At 41.4% G+C, this 14492-nt stretch overlaps 1 protein-coding gene across 1 annotated transcript; it reads left to right on the top strand.

Annotated features, from left to right (window-relative positions):
- The first annotated feature begins 2641 nt into the window (after positions 1 to 2641).
- On the top strand, positions 2642 to 9355 carry prdm13 (PR domain containing 13). The gene is made up of 4 exons (XM_047360273.1): positions 2642 to 2964; positions 3992 to 4123; positions 4230 to 4350; positions 6766 to 9355. Exons 1-4 carry the CDS (start codon positions 2797 to 2799, stop codon positions 8235 to 8237), a joined length of 1893 nt encoding a protein of 630 aa, XP_047216229.1. The 5' UTR covers positions 2642 to 2796; the 3' UTR covers positions 8238 to 9355.
- Positions 9356 to 14492: the final 5137 nt, after the last annotated feature.

Here is a 14492-nt window from a genome sequence, read left to right as displayed (position 1 = left end):
ATAACCCCTCCGCTCAGTCTGGCGCAAACATTGTGCCCATTGACGAGATTGTTCGCGTGTCGTTCTGACGGTTTGAAAGAGCACAGGGAGGAGAATGTGGAGTATGACAAAGGGTTGCATACAGATAAATAAATCAAATACAACTCTACATTTTTTTAAATTCAATAATACAAAAAAAAAAAAACCCAACTGTTAGAATTAAATGGATACAACTGACATAACACTGTGTATAATTTCTAGGCTATAATCAATATTTATGAATAGAAATTATACAATTTTACCAGCTAAAAGACAATGCAATAAATCTATTAAAATTTCTACACACTTTTTAAACATAATGACCTCCCCGCTGCAAAAAAAAAAGTTAAGCCCTCACTTGTCTTGCATTCAAAACAGACAAATATAGCAATTAGTTTGTTATTAAAGCTTGAAACGTTAGTGAAAAACTACTAAAACATTTAAATCTATTCTAGCAAACCTCCCTGACAACCAAAGTTAAGATGTCCATTGGCAAGGACTAAACAGCTAAAATGGATCCAATGTTAAATTCTTGTTCCAACTCAGAAACTTTATCAACCAAGCTTTATAATAATTATTAACATTTAACTAAGCTGATATACACAGTCAATAAAACTCGTATAAATATATCAGCCTTACTGTTCTCTGTGGATCACATGAATGAACCATTTGTGAAATTACAATGAAAATGTTTTGATAGGATTTGTTACTGTTTGTATCACTAAAATCTAATAAACTCCAATTTTTTTTTTTTTTATAGTGTATAACGTCTCCTGATTCTGCAGTAGGTTTTAGTTTTAATGGAAAACATACTTTTAGTTAAGACACAGAGTGGGAGGCCAGAGTGGACAGGTCAGGGGTCAACATTGTCATGGTCTGGACTGACCGCCCACAGGTTGTTGTTCATCCTCTCTGACCCGACACAAAACATTAAATCAGGCTTTCTCATCTTCATCACACTTATTTTTTTTTTAACTCGGTGGATTTTTATAACCCATTCTCTTAGGTTCGTCAGCGTAAGTAAAAAAACAAAGCAGCAGTTGTTCTGACGGCTATTTTTAAACCAGAGGGCCTCCTTGAAAGCACACGTAGTGATGCTTCAACTGATTTTCGTCTTTTTGTTTTATTCACAAATATTCCTCGATATAAACCTTTGAATAATGAAACAACGACTCACCATGCAAACTATTGCAAATATAGCAAATAAATAAATAGTTTTCACAGCTCAGGAACGTTAGGCAGCCCAGGATTTTTTTTTCTCAAGTTAATTGCAAAACACATCGATCCATCAACCAATTAATTTGTCAATCGAACCTCTATGTCAGTCCTCTAATGGCCAATCCGGACTTATTACCCCATTTATAGAGCGTGGTGTTAAATCATCAACTACTTGTTTATATTTTGAGATTGTTGTTATGCCAGATATGAAAGCAATACGGTATATGATATATTTTGTTGTTGTTTTAACAGCAAATTTGCTACATTTAGACGATTTTTATGTTATCCGTTCACAATATGCTGCTGCAGATTTTTAATGCATTGATGGAAACTTTTATGCAACAGCCATTCAAATCACAATAACGTTAACAAACCAGTCGGAGATCCATCTTAACATCGAATGTTTATTTTTTATTTTTAACTGTAACTCATGTTCTATATTAGATGGGTTTGTTAACATCAAACAATGAGTGTTTCCTCCTTGTCTTTGTCAAAGAGCAGAATAAAACAGCTGAACACATTGTACGAGGAGACAAGAAAACCACAAGTACCTGCGTGTGTGTGCGCGCTGGGAAGATGGTGATGTTATTTTTTTCTCTCCGTGCCTCTCCTCCTGCTGCTGGTCCTCCCCTTTCAGTACCTGCCCGATCTCAACCCGGCACACGCCGAGAGTCAATAGAAGTTAACAAGTCCTCTAAACTTTCCTGCTCCTTTTGTTCACACTAACGACAAAAAAAGGAGGAGGAAGGGCGGTGGGGGTGGAGGAGAGGAGCCCTTTGAAGTATGCAGAAGCCTTAAGAATGGCAGCCAAGTAGATTTAAAGTATAGCCAAAGAAAACCTGAATGGAGAAGGGTGAGGATTTATGGGGAAATTATACAGTGGATTTGTCGGTGAAAATATCGGAACTGTCTAGAGGACAAAGCCACATGCTGAGGATTAATGGCCGCTCTGGACCTTTGATTCCGCGCTCTCTTTTCTCTGGCCTTGACAAATTGGATTTCGGGGATGGGAAGGGTCGCCGGGCTCTTTGTGTCTCTTGACCGTTTTGGAGCAATTCATTATGCGGTGGAGTGAGGGAAAGTCTCCATGTGAGCTGGCCCGGCCCGTTTTCCCTCTGCACACAGCTGCTGGGAGAGCCCAACTCTCTCACACTCACCACTTGCTCACACACACACACACACACCCACACACACACACCACACACACACACACACCTTCTTCGCGCTGCTGCAAACTCTGGAGCACTCCCCTCCTCCACCCTCCACCCACGCCAACCAGCGTCACCTCTGTGCTGCAACATCCAGTTATTCTTCTCATTGCATCCACAGATAATCTTGAGTGTGTGTGTGTGTGTGTGGAGAGGTGGAGAGAGGGGTGTCAGGGGTGGTGGTGGTGGTGGAGGGGTGGAGGTACCTTACCCTGCTCCATCACTAGAAAAGCCGGAGAGCATAACGCCACCGCGTCACTTTGAGGGCGGACATCGGCCTGTCCTCATCTTCCTCCTCTCCTCCTCCTCACTGCATGCGCGCTCTCTCACATTCGGGTCTCCATCAGTCTTCATGGTTCTGATATCACCCCGCGCCATGCAAGCCACCCGGGGGTCCACCACCGTCAGTGTGTTTGCGGACTGCAGCATCCCGACTGGGCTCCGGATAGGACCGGTGCCGAGCATCTTCAAACTGGGAAAGTACGTGTCGGACCGCAAGGAAATTGGACCCAAGAAAAAAGTAAGTCTGAAACTCTTATATATTAGCTGACATGTCAACTTCATTGAGCAGGGATTTATTAATTGGTTTGGCCTGTCAGGTTAGAAATAATTGAGCTCCATTAGTGACCGACTTGTCAGCTTAACCGGCCATTAATGGGAAGTCCGGCTGTGCGGAGTGGGACTATGCGCCCTCATATCACAGCCTGCCGGGCCTGTTATCCCGATGAGCCGTTTACTGTTAAGGGAATCCGGCCACAAAAAGATGCCCGTGTGGTCCGGGCCTCAGCCTGCGGGCAGCGAAAATTTGTTAAGAGGCAAAATGCTCAAAAGCAAACAAACGACATGAGTTATTCAGCTGCACGCACACGCATTGTGCTGGGAATATTCTAAAAATTCAAATGGTAAAAATATATTATATTATATTATAATAATTAGAAAGTACAAAAATCAGATAGACCGGCAACAATTTTCCTTGCAAAAATTGCGCATTTTTCGCCTGTACCAGTGTTCGCTCTTATCGCAGAAGCTGTCAGCGGCCGTGATTGATGCGTCTAAATGCGTGGCCCCGGGGGTTTGCGGGGTTTGGGGGGGGGGGGGGGGGGGGGGGGGGGGGGGGGGGGATCATCAGGTGCAATCTCTGTGTCAAATGTCACGCCTCGATCCCTAATGTCCTCGAACAGTTTAGAAACGCTCTGACACTCTTCAAATTCGTTTCCCATATCAAGTCAATTAGGCCCGTGTGCCGCTCTCTTTAGGAAATTATCAGCAGAGCGCATAATGACGCGTTAAGCGCGCTTTGCTCCAAACAGCGGCCGCATCACCTCCAACTCCGACTGCAAACAGAAAGTCGCGAGATTTGGCAAAAAACTTGTTGGATGAAATGTTAATTTAATAATCTTAAATAAAATCAATTTTGTTTAACTCGAAGAGAGAAAACGCATAAAATAAAACCACTTTAATATTAATGTAGGTTACATTCGGGTGTGACTTTGTTTGGCCTTTAGTGTTTTCGGATTTGCCAACTTGTTTCCCCTCTCCTGGCTCAGATCCGCTTGGTACGCGGAGAGTTTGTGGACGAGTCGGGCTGTCCTGTGCCAGACTGGATCGGACTCATCCGCGCCGCACGGAACAGCCAGGAACAAAACATGGAGGCAGTGTCGGACTTACCTGGCGGACAGGTGAATTTTAATGCCACCACGTCACACTTTTTTTCTGTGCTTCCTCGTGCCACATTTCGCCACATTTCCTCGCTTATTATGTTGTATTGTTTTTATGATTATTTAGATTTTCTACCGCGTCCTGAGAGAAATCCCAGCAGGAGAGGAGCTCAGTGTCTGGTACTCCAACGCTCTTGCCCAGTGGTACGACATCCCCACCACGGCCACTCCCACGCACGACGAAAAAGGTAAACGAGACTGATTTAATAATAATATTGAACAGCAAAGGTCATGGCGCGTCTTTGCGCAATTAGTGAATATCCGCAATTTCCTCGTTTTATTGCAGCCGGTCGTTTTCCCAGCTGGTCAGTGTTATGCCATTAATTTATTGTTTTTTATTTACTTATTTTATGCATAAACAAGATAAATTATGACTTTTCGTTGCTTCAGTTTAGTTCATGGATAAGTAAAATAAATTTACATCGAAAAAAATTCATATACACGAAGAGAAGGAAAAACTGTTAGGGATGTTTGACCAGTCATCAGCCCTCCTGACTTGGACAATACACTGCACGCAAACCAATAAAATAAACAGGGTTTATGAGGATGATCCTTTTCCCTGGTTAATCTTCTTGTTCAGCCTACTAATCCGTTGTTTGTGCTTGGGGATTAATGCCTCTGCTCTGTAAAAGAGACACTCATCTGAGCCTAATCCTGTTACAGAGGAGATTATCAACAGATAGGAATTTCGTCATCAGACCATAAATTTGGATTAGACATTTTATTCCGAACTGGAAAGGCCCCTCTGTTGGTTGGTTCATAAAAAACCGCGGCGCCTGATATGATCACACCAGGTAAAAAAAAAGAAAAATATTGTGAAGTAATTACGGTGCTTGATACTCAGAATAAAAAAGCAATTTAAAGCAGGAATTGATGCGTCTCGGTGAGCATAGAGGAAGAGGAGGCCCGCGATTCAGTTGCTCATTGGAGGTTAACGAATGTCCCCTCGTCGTTAATATTCATGTATTCAAAAGCAAATAATTCAAAAACAAGTACTTCACGCTGAATTAGGTGGCTGCGTTAAGGTATTGTGGCCTAATGAATGCGAACTTTTATGTGGGGTGTATATTGGCCGGATTCTGTGGCGCAGCGCGCTCTCTGTGCGCTCCTGGACATACGCGCTCTCCCCCCATTATCGAGGCGTCAACAGATGGGCCTGCGCCATTGTTTCTGAAGACTTGCGATTTCAAGCAACAGCTGCTGTCACTTCCACGGGAAAAAGCGCAGAGAGGGAAAGGGCCGCGTTCAAAGGACCCGGCTTCGGAGCGCCAGATTGGGCAGGGCGTTTGCCTTTTTGATGGTGATCATAAACAATAGCCCGTATGAGGATTACAAAATCATTACATCTATATTATCTTTTGAGGGCCCGACTGGGGGCCATTATCGTTCCCGGAGTCTATTACCATTTGGAACCAGATCTTAGGAACAGATTTCGTTAACCATGATGTGCAGCAGGGGGATAAAAATCTCTTTGTTTTAATCAGTCTAATAATGTGACTTATTATTAACTTTTCTGATGAACTATAGAGAACACTGTAAGTTTTTACAGGTTAATAAAACAGTTATTTTATATTTACCCACGGTTTTCTAAGCGCAGAAAAATTTAATTATAGAGCAGAACCAGTCCAAGATTGTTGGGGCCCTAAGCAGAATTTCCAGGTAAAACCACACCTAGAAACCAACCTTGACGCTTATTTCCCTTAAATAATCAAGGCTTGCGTTTAAGACATCTTGATGTACTATTAAAACAACAAATAAATTCACATAATTCTCCGCTCCCTTAATATAATTTACGTGATTTTCTAAATAAATAGTAACTAATTTTCAAATTAATCTGCGTTACTGATCGGACTGTCATGTCTAATGTACAGCTTTTCAGTACAGTCTCAGTAGAGTGTTTAAGGAGGGGTCGTGCTTCATTAGTCTTGCTCACAATAAATGATAAATTTGTCGTTTATTTATTCTTTTTTTTTTTTTTTTTTGCGGCCCCATTGTGCATAAAAAGAAACTCCAGCACTGATATAAAAATGAATAATTTAGCTGCATTAAATTATGATCAACATCAGTGGCGGTTCTGACCCAAATGGCGCATTGAGCGAGCCCCTTAATGGTTTCAGCAGTCTTTACTGGTATTCTAAGGAATATCTGTTCAGTGTGGAATTATCCAGTTCAGCTTTGATCAGTCCTAAGTATTTTATAATTTGAACTGATACACTCTGGATAACTTAAAAACTGTAAAAACGTCCTTTAATTTAACAGCATAAAGTGCTGAAAATCAGATAGCATATTCAGAGAGCCATTGGACACACCACATAAGGGTGCTCTCTTACCTTTGACTGGACAAGCAAATACACACCAGAGATGGCGTTCTGGGTGCAACACTTGTTTGAGCCGCCCCCTTTGCCTTGCCGCCCTGGGCAGTGAGCTTTATGGCTCATATGAAAAATTGCCACTGGCAAACAAAACCCATCTATGAAGATTCCTCTCTGCAAGCAACAGCTTAGATCGCTTATGTCTTTGCCCATGTTACAAAACTATTTGGCTCTACTTTGTCCTGGTTGATCTGCATTGACCTCATTATAAATACCGTGTTCTCTCTGCAGGTGAAGAGCGCTACATCTGCTGGTACTGCTGGAGGATATTCAAATACCCCAACACGCTGAAGGCCCACATCCACTTCCACTGCGCTCTGAGCAACGGGCGGAGGTTTGTGAGCAGCGAGCAGGCCAGGGGTACCGAGTCCTTCAGCAGGTCGCCAAAATCCGGAGACATTCCTAACACCTCCAGTCACAGCTACTCATCGGACTCCAACAGGCGGGCGGTGTCCTCCTCGCCCTTCCCGAGCAACAAAGGCCAACTGTCAAAGAAAGGCAGCTCCGAGGACCAGAACGGGGCGCTCGACATGAGCGTAACGTCAGCCAGAAACCAGGGACACCTTTTCGGTCTGGGTCCCGCGTCTTCAGTGCTGGGCAACATGGGCTTCCATCCAGGCGTGCGCTCCGCCTTCAAGCCGACTGGAGTCTCCAAAGTTCAGGGCGCAGAGGCTACCAGAGAGGAGGCCAGCGGGAAGCTGAGTGGCCTCGGAATCAGTAAGCTCATCGGGAACATGAAACCAATTCGCAACCTGGGCGAGGGCCTGAACGGAGCCGGGAACCACCCTTCAAAGTGCGCACCGGCTATCACGGACGCCACATCTCAGATGATACCGTGCGCAAATCCCATTCGGGGCTTCCCGCTGCTGCCACACGTGGAGGAAACATCGGCTTTCAAGCACGTCGAGAGCCGGATGCACGCCGGCTTGTCGTCGTCCCGGTACTCCCAGATGACCCCTGGTCTGCACTTTGAACGGTTCTCACTTCCGCACTTCGACGGCGTGAAGACATACAGTGGAGACTGCAACATCCCGCTGATGCCCTTCACCGTTTATAACGGGGAGCTTCTTTACAGCTCACCCTATTACCCGCTAAAATTCCACTTCAGCAACCTGCTTAAATACCCAGACTCAATGCCCTACTTTGGCGCACCCCCTCTGAGCCAGGACCTGGGCTCTATCACAAACATTGACCGGGAGATCGCCATGCACACGCAGCAGTTGTCAGAGATTAGTGCGGAGAAGAACCGGGCGCGACTAGACTCCGTTCCCGCAGGGAGCACCGGCTCCACTAGTTCGGGCAAACCCAAAAAAGGCCACCTGTGTCTTTACTGCGGGAAGCTGTACTCCAGAAAGTACGGCTTGAAGATCCACATGAGGACTCACACGGGTTACAAGCCGCTCAAGTGTAAGGTGTGCTTCAGGCCCTTCGGGGACCCGAGCAACCTGAACAAACACATCCGGCTCCACGCAGAGGGAAACACGCCCTACAGGTGTGACTTCTGCGGGAAGGTGCTTGTGCGGAGGCGGGACCTGGAGCGGCACGTCAAGTCCAGGCACCCCGGACAGACTCTGAAGAAGCTGGACGACAAACAGGGAGGCCCGTTCGAGGACGCTGACCACAAGAGCGAGAACGACAGCGAAGTGGACGTGTGCTTCACCGACGACCAGAGCGACCAGGAGTCGAGCAAAAACAATGACTGAGTCGCTCCCTCGGCCACTGTCAGAGACTCAGTATTTAAGGAAAAAATATGGTTTTGGTGTTGCATGAACATTTTAGCGAGTCACCAGAAGAAGTAATATTTGCAACAGAAATGTCATTTTTGATCATTTTTTTCCCCGTGACATATAATCGAAAAAATACAACCATAAATTTCAACATATTCAAATCGAAAATGCAAGATTCTTATTTAAAATTTGTATTTATCAGTCTGTTTTTTCCCCGAATGCCTTCAGCAGGCCTTTTGGATTTAAGCTTCTCACCATATTAATAATAAAAAGAATAAATAAAAAGAAATCCAACGTTTGCTTCATGCAGAAGCCGTTTTCCTTTATTTTCTTTGCCAATCATCATATCAACTTTTTATTTCAACGATACCAAAAACATTGTTTTCTTTCAGACAGACGCTGAATCCACCTGCGCGCAAAACAAACAGTAATTGGTTCCAATTCTTTTTATTTCAAACTATGAAAAACAAAACAAAAGAAACTGCCAAAGCTGAATACGAGGCTTAATTGTAAAGTTTGCTCCATTTTTGCTGAGGAAAATCCATCTGAACTCAGTTTCTGGTTAAAGATTAAAATCCTGATCCAAAAATTACAAGCCCAAAGGCCCACATTCATTCGGAACCACTGTTTTTGAAAATAAACGTGACTCCCAACTTATTTTTTGTTGTGTTTATCGTGATTCCTATCCTCTTTTTCCATTTTAAACTGTTTTTGCACTTTAAAAACAAACCATCTCCCCCGTTAAGCTGCAAAATAATTCTTAGGACCCGCTCCGTCGCCCAACCCTTTCTTTCCGAACATGACTCTGTACTTAAATTTGCACTTTTTTTTCGACCTGCTCTTCGGAAGCACCAGGCAGCTTCCAGTTTATTTAAGGATGTATTACCAGAGAAAGAAAATGTAGATATTGTTTGCGGTCATATGCGTTGTAAAGAAGCTGTAAATGATGAAGATGATGATGATATTTCGCATTCCGTTGGAGAAGTTGTGTATGTGTGTTTATACGTCATGATGTCTGAGAGGACAATGATACACTCCTAATTATTAAATAGATGTTTTTGTTTTTTTTGGAATAAATTAAATTTAAAGCATTATTCGTGTTTGGGGTGATCTTTTTATGTTAAATGAGACAGGGACACTGGGACAAATCTTAAAGTTTCCCTACAAGATATGAAGAAACGCTCATTTGCTCTGTCACATTTCTTTTCATTGCACAGAATCCTGTGTGTAAATCCTGCAAACCTTGCGCATATCATAAACCTATCAGTCTGAGCTGTTGCTTCAATTTGAAATATGTAATTTTCTGATTCCGTAAGATTGCAATGCATCATTTCTTTGTTCCCTACATAAACACACAAAATGCGAGTTTTTGTGACTTAATAATAATGTATATTATTATGCTCTATATTTATCGTATTTATTTTATCATTGAACAATCTAAAAAGATAATATTCTGTCTGAGACCAAGAAACTATTCAAATCACGATTTAAAATACACCAATTAGCTCATTAGGGAACTTAAAAAAGCTTAACTAATAGATGTAAATAAATAAAAAATGTATGAAATATTTGTGAATGACTGCATGTGCATTAATGTCAAAGAAACATTTTAGCTACTTCCAGTAAATTTGCTAAGTTAAGAATAATATGTGAAAATAATGAAAACTGCGACATAGATGAAAATATTAATTACACTATATGCAAGCTGTTAACCTATAGAAAACATACACTTTACTACATAAACGTCCATGTTAGCAGTGTTATAAAAGAACATTGTTAAAATAAAACTCAACAAAGAGTTGTAAAACAGAAACAGTAAACTACTGTATAATAAGTGTAAAATCTCTTGTGGACATTTAGCCTTACTTGACTCTTTAATTTTATATTCTGGGGGCCATTTGCGGCCCTTGGAACTGATTAGTGCGGCCCTAGACTGTATTTCAAAAATGGTACCAATTTGGTTGATACAGATGGAATCTTTTTATTTTAAATAAGGCCAAATTTATACATAACTGTTTTTACAATAGAAAAAATTAGGTGCAACACAACGTTTTCATCTTTAATAACCAGACTTTCTGCATTCTTTTTGGGTTCATAGTGAATAGGAACATATCTGTCCAGCACCGGCCATCATGACTTTGGTGCACCAAAATCTACTTTTAATTAATATCTTAAACATGGAAAATGTAGCAAGATTTTCCAAACTACATTTTATTTATTTTTTTAATCAAGACCAAAGGAATGTGCAAACTGGATGCATTGGTTTGAATAAGGAAGACATGTAAATCACATTTTAATAGAACTGAAATAAATTTATTTGGTGATAGCACAATTTAGTGAAACATTAGCACTTCATGACCACAGTTAAGTATCTTTATCAAGGATAAAAACACAAGAAAGCGAAGAGCTTTTTTCCACTGTGGTCCTCCAGATACCCAAAAACCTATTTAAACACACAACACGTATAAAACCAGCAATATAAATAAACATGAAATAAAATACAAAAAACACAACGCAGAATTGGAACAAAAAACCAGACACATACCAAAATATACAGTACTGTGCAAACGTTTTAGGCAGGTCTGAAAAAACTTTGTAAACAAAATAAGCTTTCAAAAATGGAAGCGTTAATCATATATTTTCATCAATCAACAAAATGCAGTGAATGAACAAAAGAGAAATCTAAATCAATATTTGGTCTGACCACCCTTTGCCTTCAAAACAGCATCAGTTCTTCTAGGTCCACTTGCACATAGTTTTTGAAGGAACTCGGCTGGTAGGTTGTTCCAAACATCTTGGAGAACTAACCACAGATCTTCTGTGGATGTAAGCTTTCTCACATCCTTCTGTCTCTTCATGTCATCCCAGACACACTGAAGGATGTTGAGATCAGGGCTCTGTGGGGGCCAAACCATCACTTCCAGTAAGTCTTGTTGATCTTTAAGCTGAAGATGGTTCTTAATGACTCTGGCTTAATGTTTGGGTTAGCTCACTTTGCATTTTGTAAATTGATAAAAATAAACAATCATCATTTATATTTCTGAAAGCATTCTTTGTTTATAGCATTTTTTTCCACACCTGCCTAAAACATTTGCACAGTACTGTACATGAAGTTTTAAAGTTTTGGATCTACAACTTTTTTACACATCCCTTTCTTACAAAAAAAGTAATATCTCATGCTTCGTTTATTGTTGACCAGGTAATAAAAATTCACATAATATTTTTTTGTGATATTAGTTTTCAAAAATATATTTTTTTTTGTCCGTGAGTACTTTTGACTTGACGGCTTTGGCCCGTGTGACAAAAAGGTTTGGACAAATGAGCATTAAACTATCTTGTTGGTTGTGGTGCAATGTGCTTAAGCCATTGAGGAATTTTTTTTCCTAACCATTCCTGTTTATTTCACCATTGTTGTCGGCACGTTTTATGTTTTTTTTCCAGCAAGGTCTTTTTGGCCCACAGCTTTCTGTACCCTCTGTGTTTGTGAGAGTGTTATGTCCTCTCACCCCCAGCCAGTTAGGGCAGATGGCTGCTCTTCATACGTCTGGTTCTGTTGAAGGTCTTTTCTTGTTGAACGACCTTCAGTCTGTTACACTGCAGTCTGCTGCCCAGTGTATGCTGAGTGGAAGACTGAACTGAAGCATGTTTGGAAGCAATCTATCACTTTTCTTTAAGAGACACTGTATGTCTATGGAAAACTGCTCTCATAAATTGGGAATTAAGTGAATAATTGGACTTGAATGGAAAGGTTTATCAAGACAGAACTGGATGTAGATTGAAAATTAACCTGAACTTTTTTACTGTCTCTGTATACAGTGCCTGAAAAAATGAAATTTTTCATGTTACAACTACACACTTCAAACATTTCACTGGTAAAGGTGCAAGCTCCTGGGATTATGTGTCTACCAGCTATGCGCACCTTACATTTTTGCCCAACTCTCTTAAATTTGATGGAAAGCATATGTGAGCATCAGTTTTCAAGCCTTTGTACAGATTCTCATTTGGTTTTAGGCGTGAACTTTGACTGGGCCTTTCTAGCACATAAATATGCTTTGACCTGAACCATTGTAGTCTTGGCTGTACAATAGAGTCCTCGTCCTGCTGGACAGTGAACATGTGCCTCAGTCTCAAGTGTTTTGCAGCCTCTAAAAGGTGTTCTTACATGTCAGCCCTGGGTTTAGCTCCACCCATCCATCGTCTGATCTATACAGACAAACTTCCCTGTTCCTCCTTAAGAAATGTATCCCCACACCATGATGCTGCCATCACCATGTTTCAGTACAGGGAATTGTGTCATGACAATGTGCAGTGTTAGTTTTTCACCAAACAAAACATTTTACATGTAGACCAAACTGACAAGAGCATCTTCTCAACCCTGGTCCTGAGGGTCCACTGTCCTGCAATGTTTTAGGTGTTTCCCTGTTGCCACATGCCTCACCCAAATAAATTGGTGATTAACAGACTTCTGCAGCACTTGATGCTCAGGATGTAATGCAATCACTTGAATTAGGTGTGCTAAAGCAGAGACACATCTGAGACATGTAGAACAGAGGGCAGGTTTGTGGAGTGGATGACTAATAGTTCTCCTGTCAATCTATTTTTCCACCTGAGATACATATCTCTGCAGCTCTTCCAGAACTGCATTAGCCTTTTGACTGCTTTTCTGATTGATGCTTTCCCTGCCCGGCCTGTCAGGTAAGGTGTGTGGCCTTGGTACTTATTATATTCTAAGATGACGCATTGAACATTGTTCAAAGCTTTAAATGTCTTCACAACGTTCTCCCTGAAAAATTCTGCTTGTGTATTTTTGGTCTCCATGATGCTGTTTGTTCTCTAATGTTCTCTAACAAACCTCCGAGGCCTTTACATAATGCCTGCATTTATACTGAGGTTGAATTACACACAGGTGGACTCATATTGGCTAATTCAGTGATGTCTGATGGCATTTGGTTGGACTGGATTTTACTTACGGATATCAGAGTAAAGGGGGCTGGATACTAAGGCACAGTAGGGCAAAAGGATGACTTTTGTTGTAGACCAAGTAAAGCAATAGGGCACTGTGGTGTACATGAGCGCCTTTAACTGAATGCTCAGCAAACATGGATACTCACATTAAGTGACAGCAACACAGGAATTATTGTACTGTATTCACTGTACCATGTATTATATTCTCTCCTCCCTGCAGAACACTTGGGCCTCTCCTCTGTTGGAGCCACCATCTTTCTGGATTAGGTCCAGATGCTGTTTGCAGTCAAACGCTCATGTATTCACACAGCTACTTCGTGCTTGCTCACCCCCTCCCACCAGTGTTTTCAATCAATTAGTGCTGTTCATTAGTGGAAACACTGGGGGTTGAAAAAGGAGTTTGATTGAGAGAGTGTGACTCTCACCCCAAACTGCAGTCAATACCTAACTTTACTGGCAGTAAAAACCTGCACACCGAGGCCGGCTTGTATGCAGTGTACTGCTTTGTCTCCAATAAAGCCTGGCACAACTTTCTTGATTCAGGAATTCTTTTCATCTTTTTAATGCTACTGACCAAGCAGTAGGTTAGGCATGATAAAGGTGACTGTTTCTTCATATTCAACATCGGGGAGCCGAATAACTGAAGACACTGTTGAGTACATTGACAAGGACACAACAAAGTCCCTGCATGATTTGAAAAAAGTTAATGTGAAATACTAACATGGTCTCAGTCCATTGTATAAGGAAATCCTTTTTTTTTTTTTTGATGCAGCTAATAAAATATTCATTCACAGCCAAGGCTTTTCTAAACGGAGAGCCGACAACGAAATCAATAGCGAGGAGGATCTGTGGAGACTAAAAGAAGAACAAAGTTACAGCAAGGACATTGAATCTAAAGACCTGAAGGAAGAAAGAAGGTAATGTTGAACTGGAGCTAATAAAAGAGTAGCGAAGAGTAGTTGCAGGTCTTTCGTGCCCTTCATTCATCTTTTTTTTCACGTACAACATATCAAAATTAGAGCAGTATCTACTAGAAAGCTGGACACTATAGACTTTATAGACAATATGCATGTTTGAATGTACAGTCTTTCAGGACCGTGTTCTGAGAAGATGAGCTTTTTTCATGAAATTTTTCCAATTAAAAAAATCCCTTTGAAATAGAGAGACAAAGTTTTTAAAGCTGAATGACTTCTTTTAACAGCGACATGATGTCACCTGTTAACTGTTTCGTTTCTCTTTTGGAGGCCTATAGATGTTGAAATTGAT

The sequence above is a fragment of the Girardinichthys multiradiatus genome, chromosome 3, assembly GCF_021462225.1.
Source record: "Girardinichthys multiradiatus isolate DD_20200921_A chromosome 3, DD_fGirMul_XY1, whole genome shotgun sequence".
Taxonomy (NCBI): domain Eukaryota; kingdom Metazoa; phylum Chordata; class Actinopteri; order Cyprinodontiformes; family Goodeidae; genus Girardinichthys; species Girardinichthys multiradiatus.
Note: the sequence above shows the minus strand (reverse complement) of the source record. Positions and strands in the feature narration are given on the sequence as shown.

Coding starts and splice junctions, on each gene's coding strand:
- prdm13 (XM_047360273.1), top strand. CDS start 2,797: ATGGTTCTGATATCACCCCGCGCCATGCAAGCCACCCGGGGGTCCACC. Junction 2,965..3,991: donor AAATTGGACCCAAGAAAAAA/GTAAGTCTGAAA, acceptor CTCCTGGCTCAG/ATCCGCTTGGTACGCGGAGA. Junction 4,351..6,765: donor TCCCACGCACGACGAAAAAG/GTAAACGAGACT, acceptor TTCTCTCTGCAG/GTGAAGAGCGCTACATCTGC.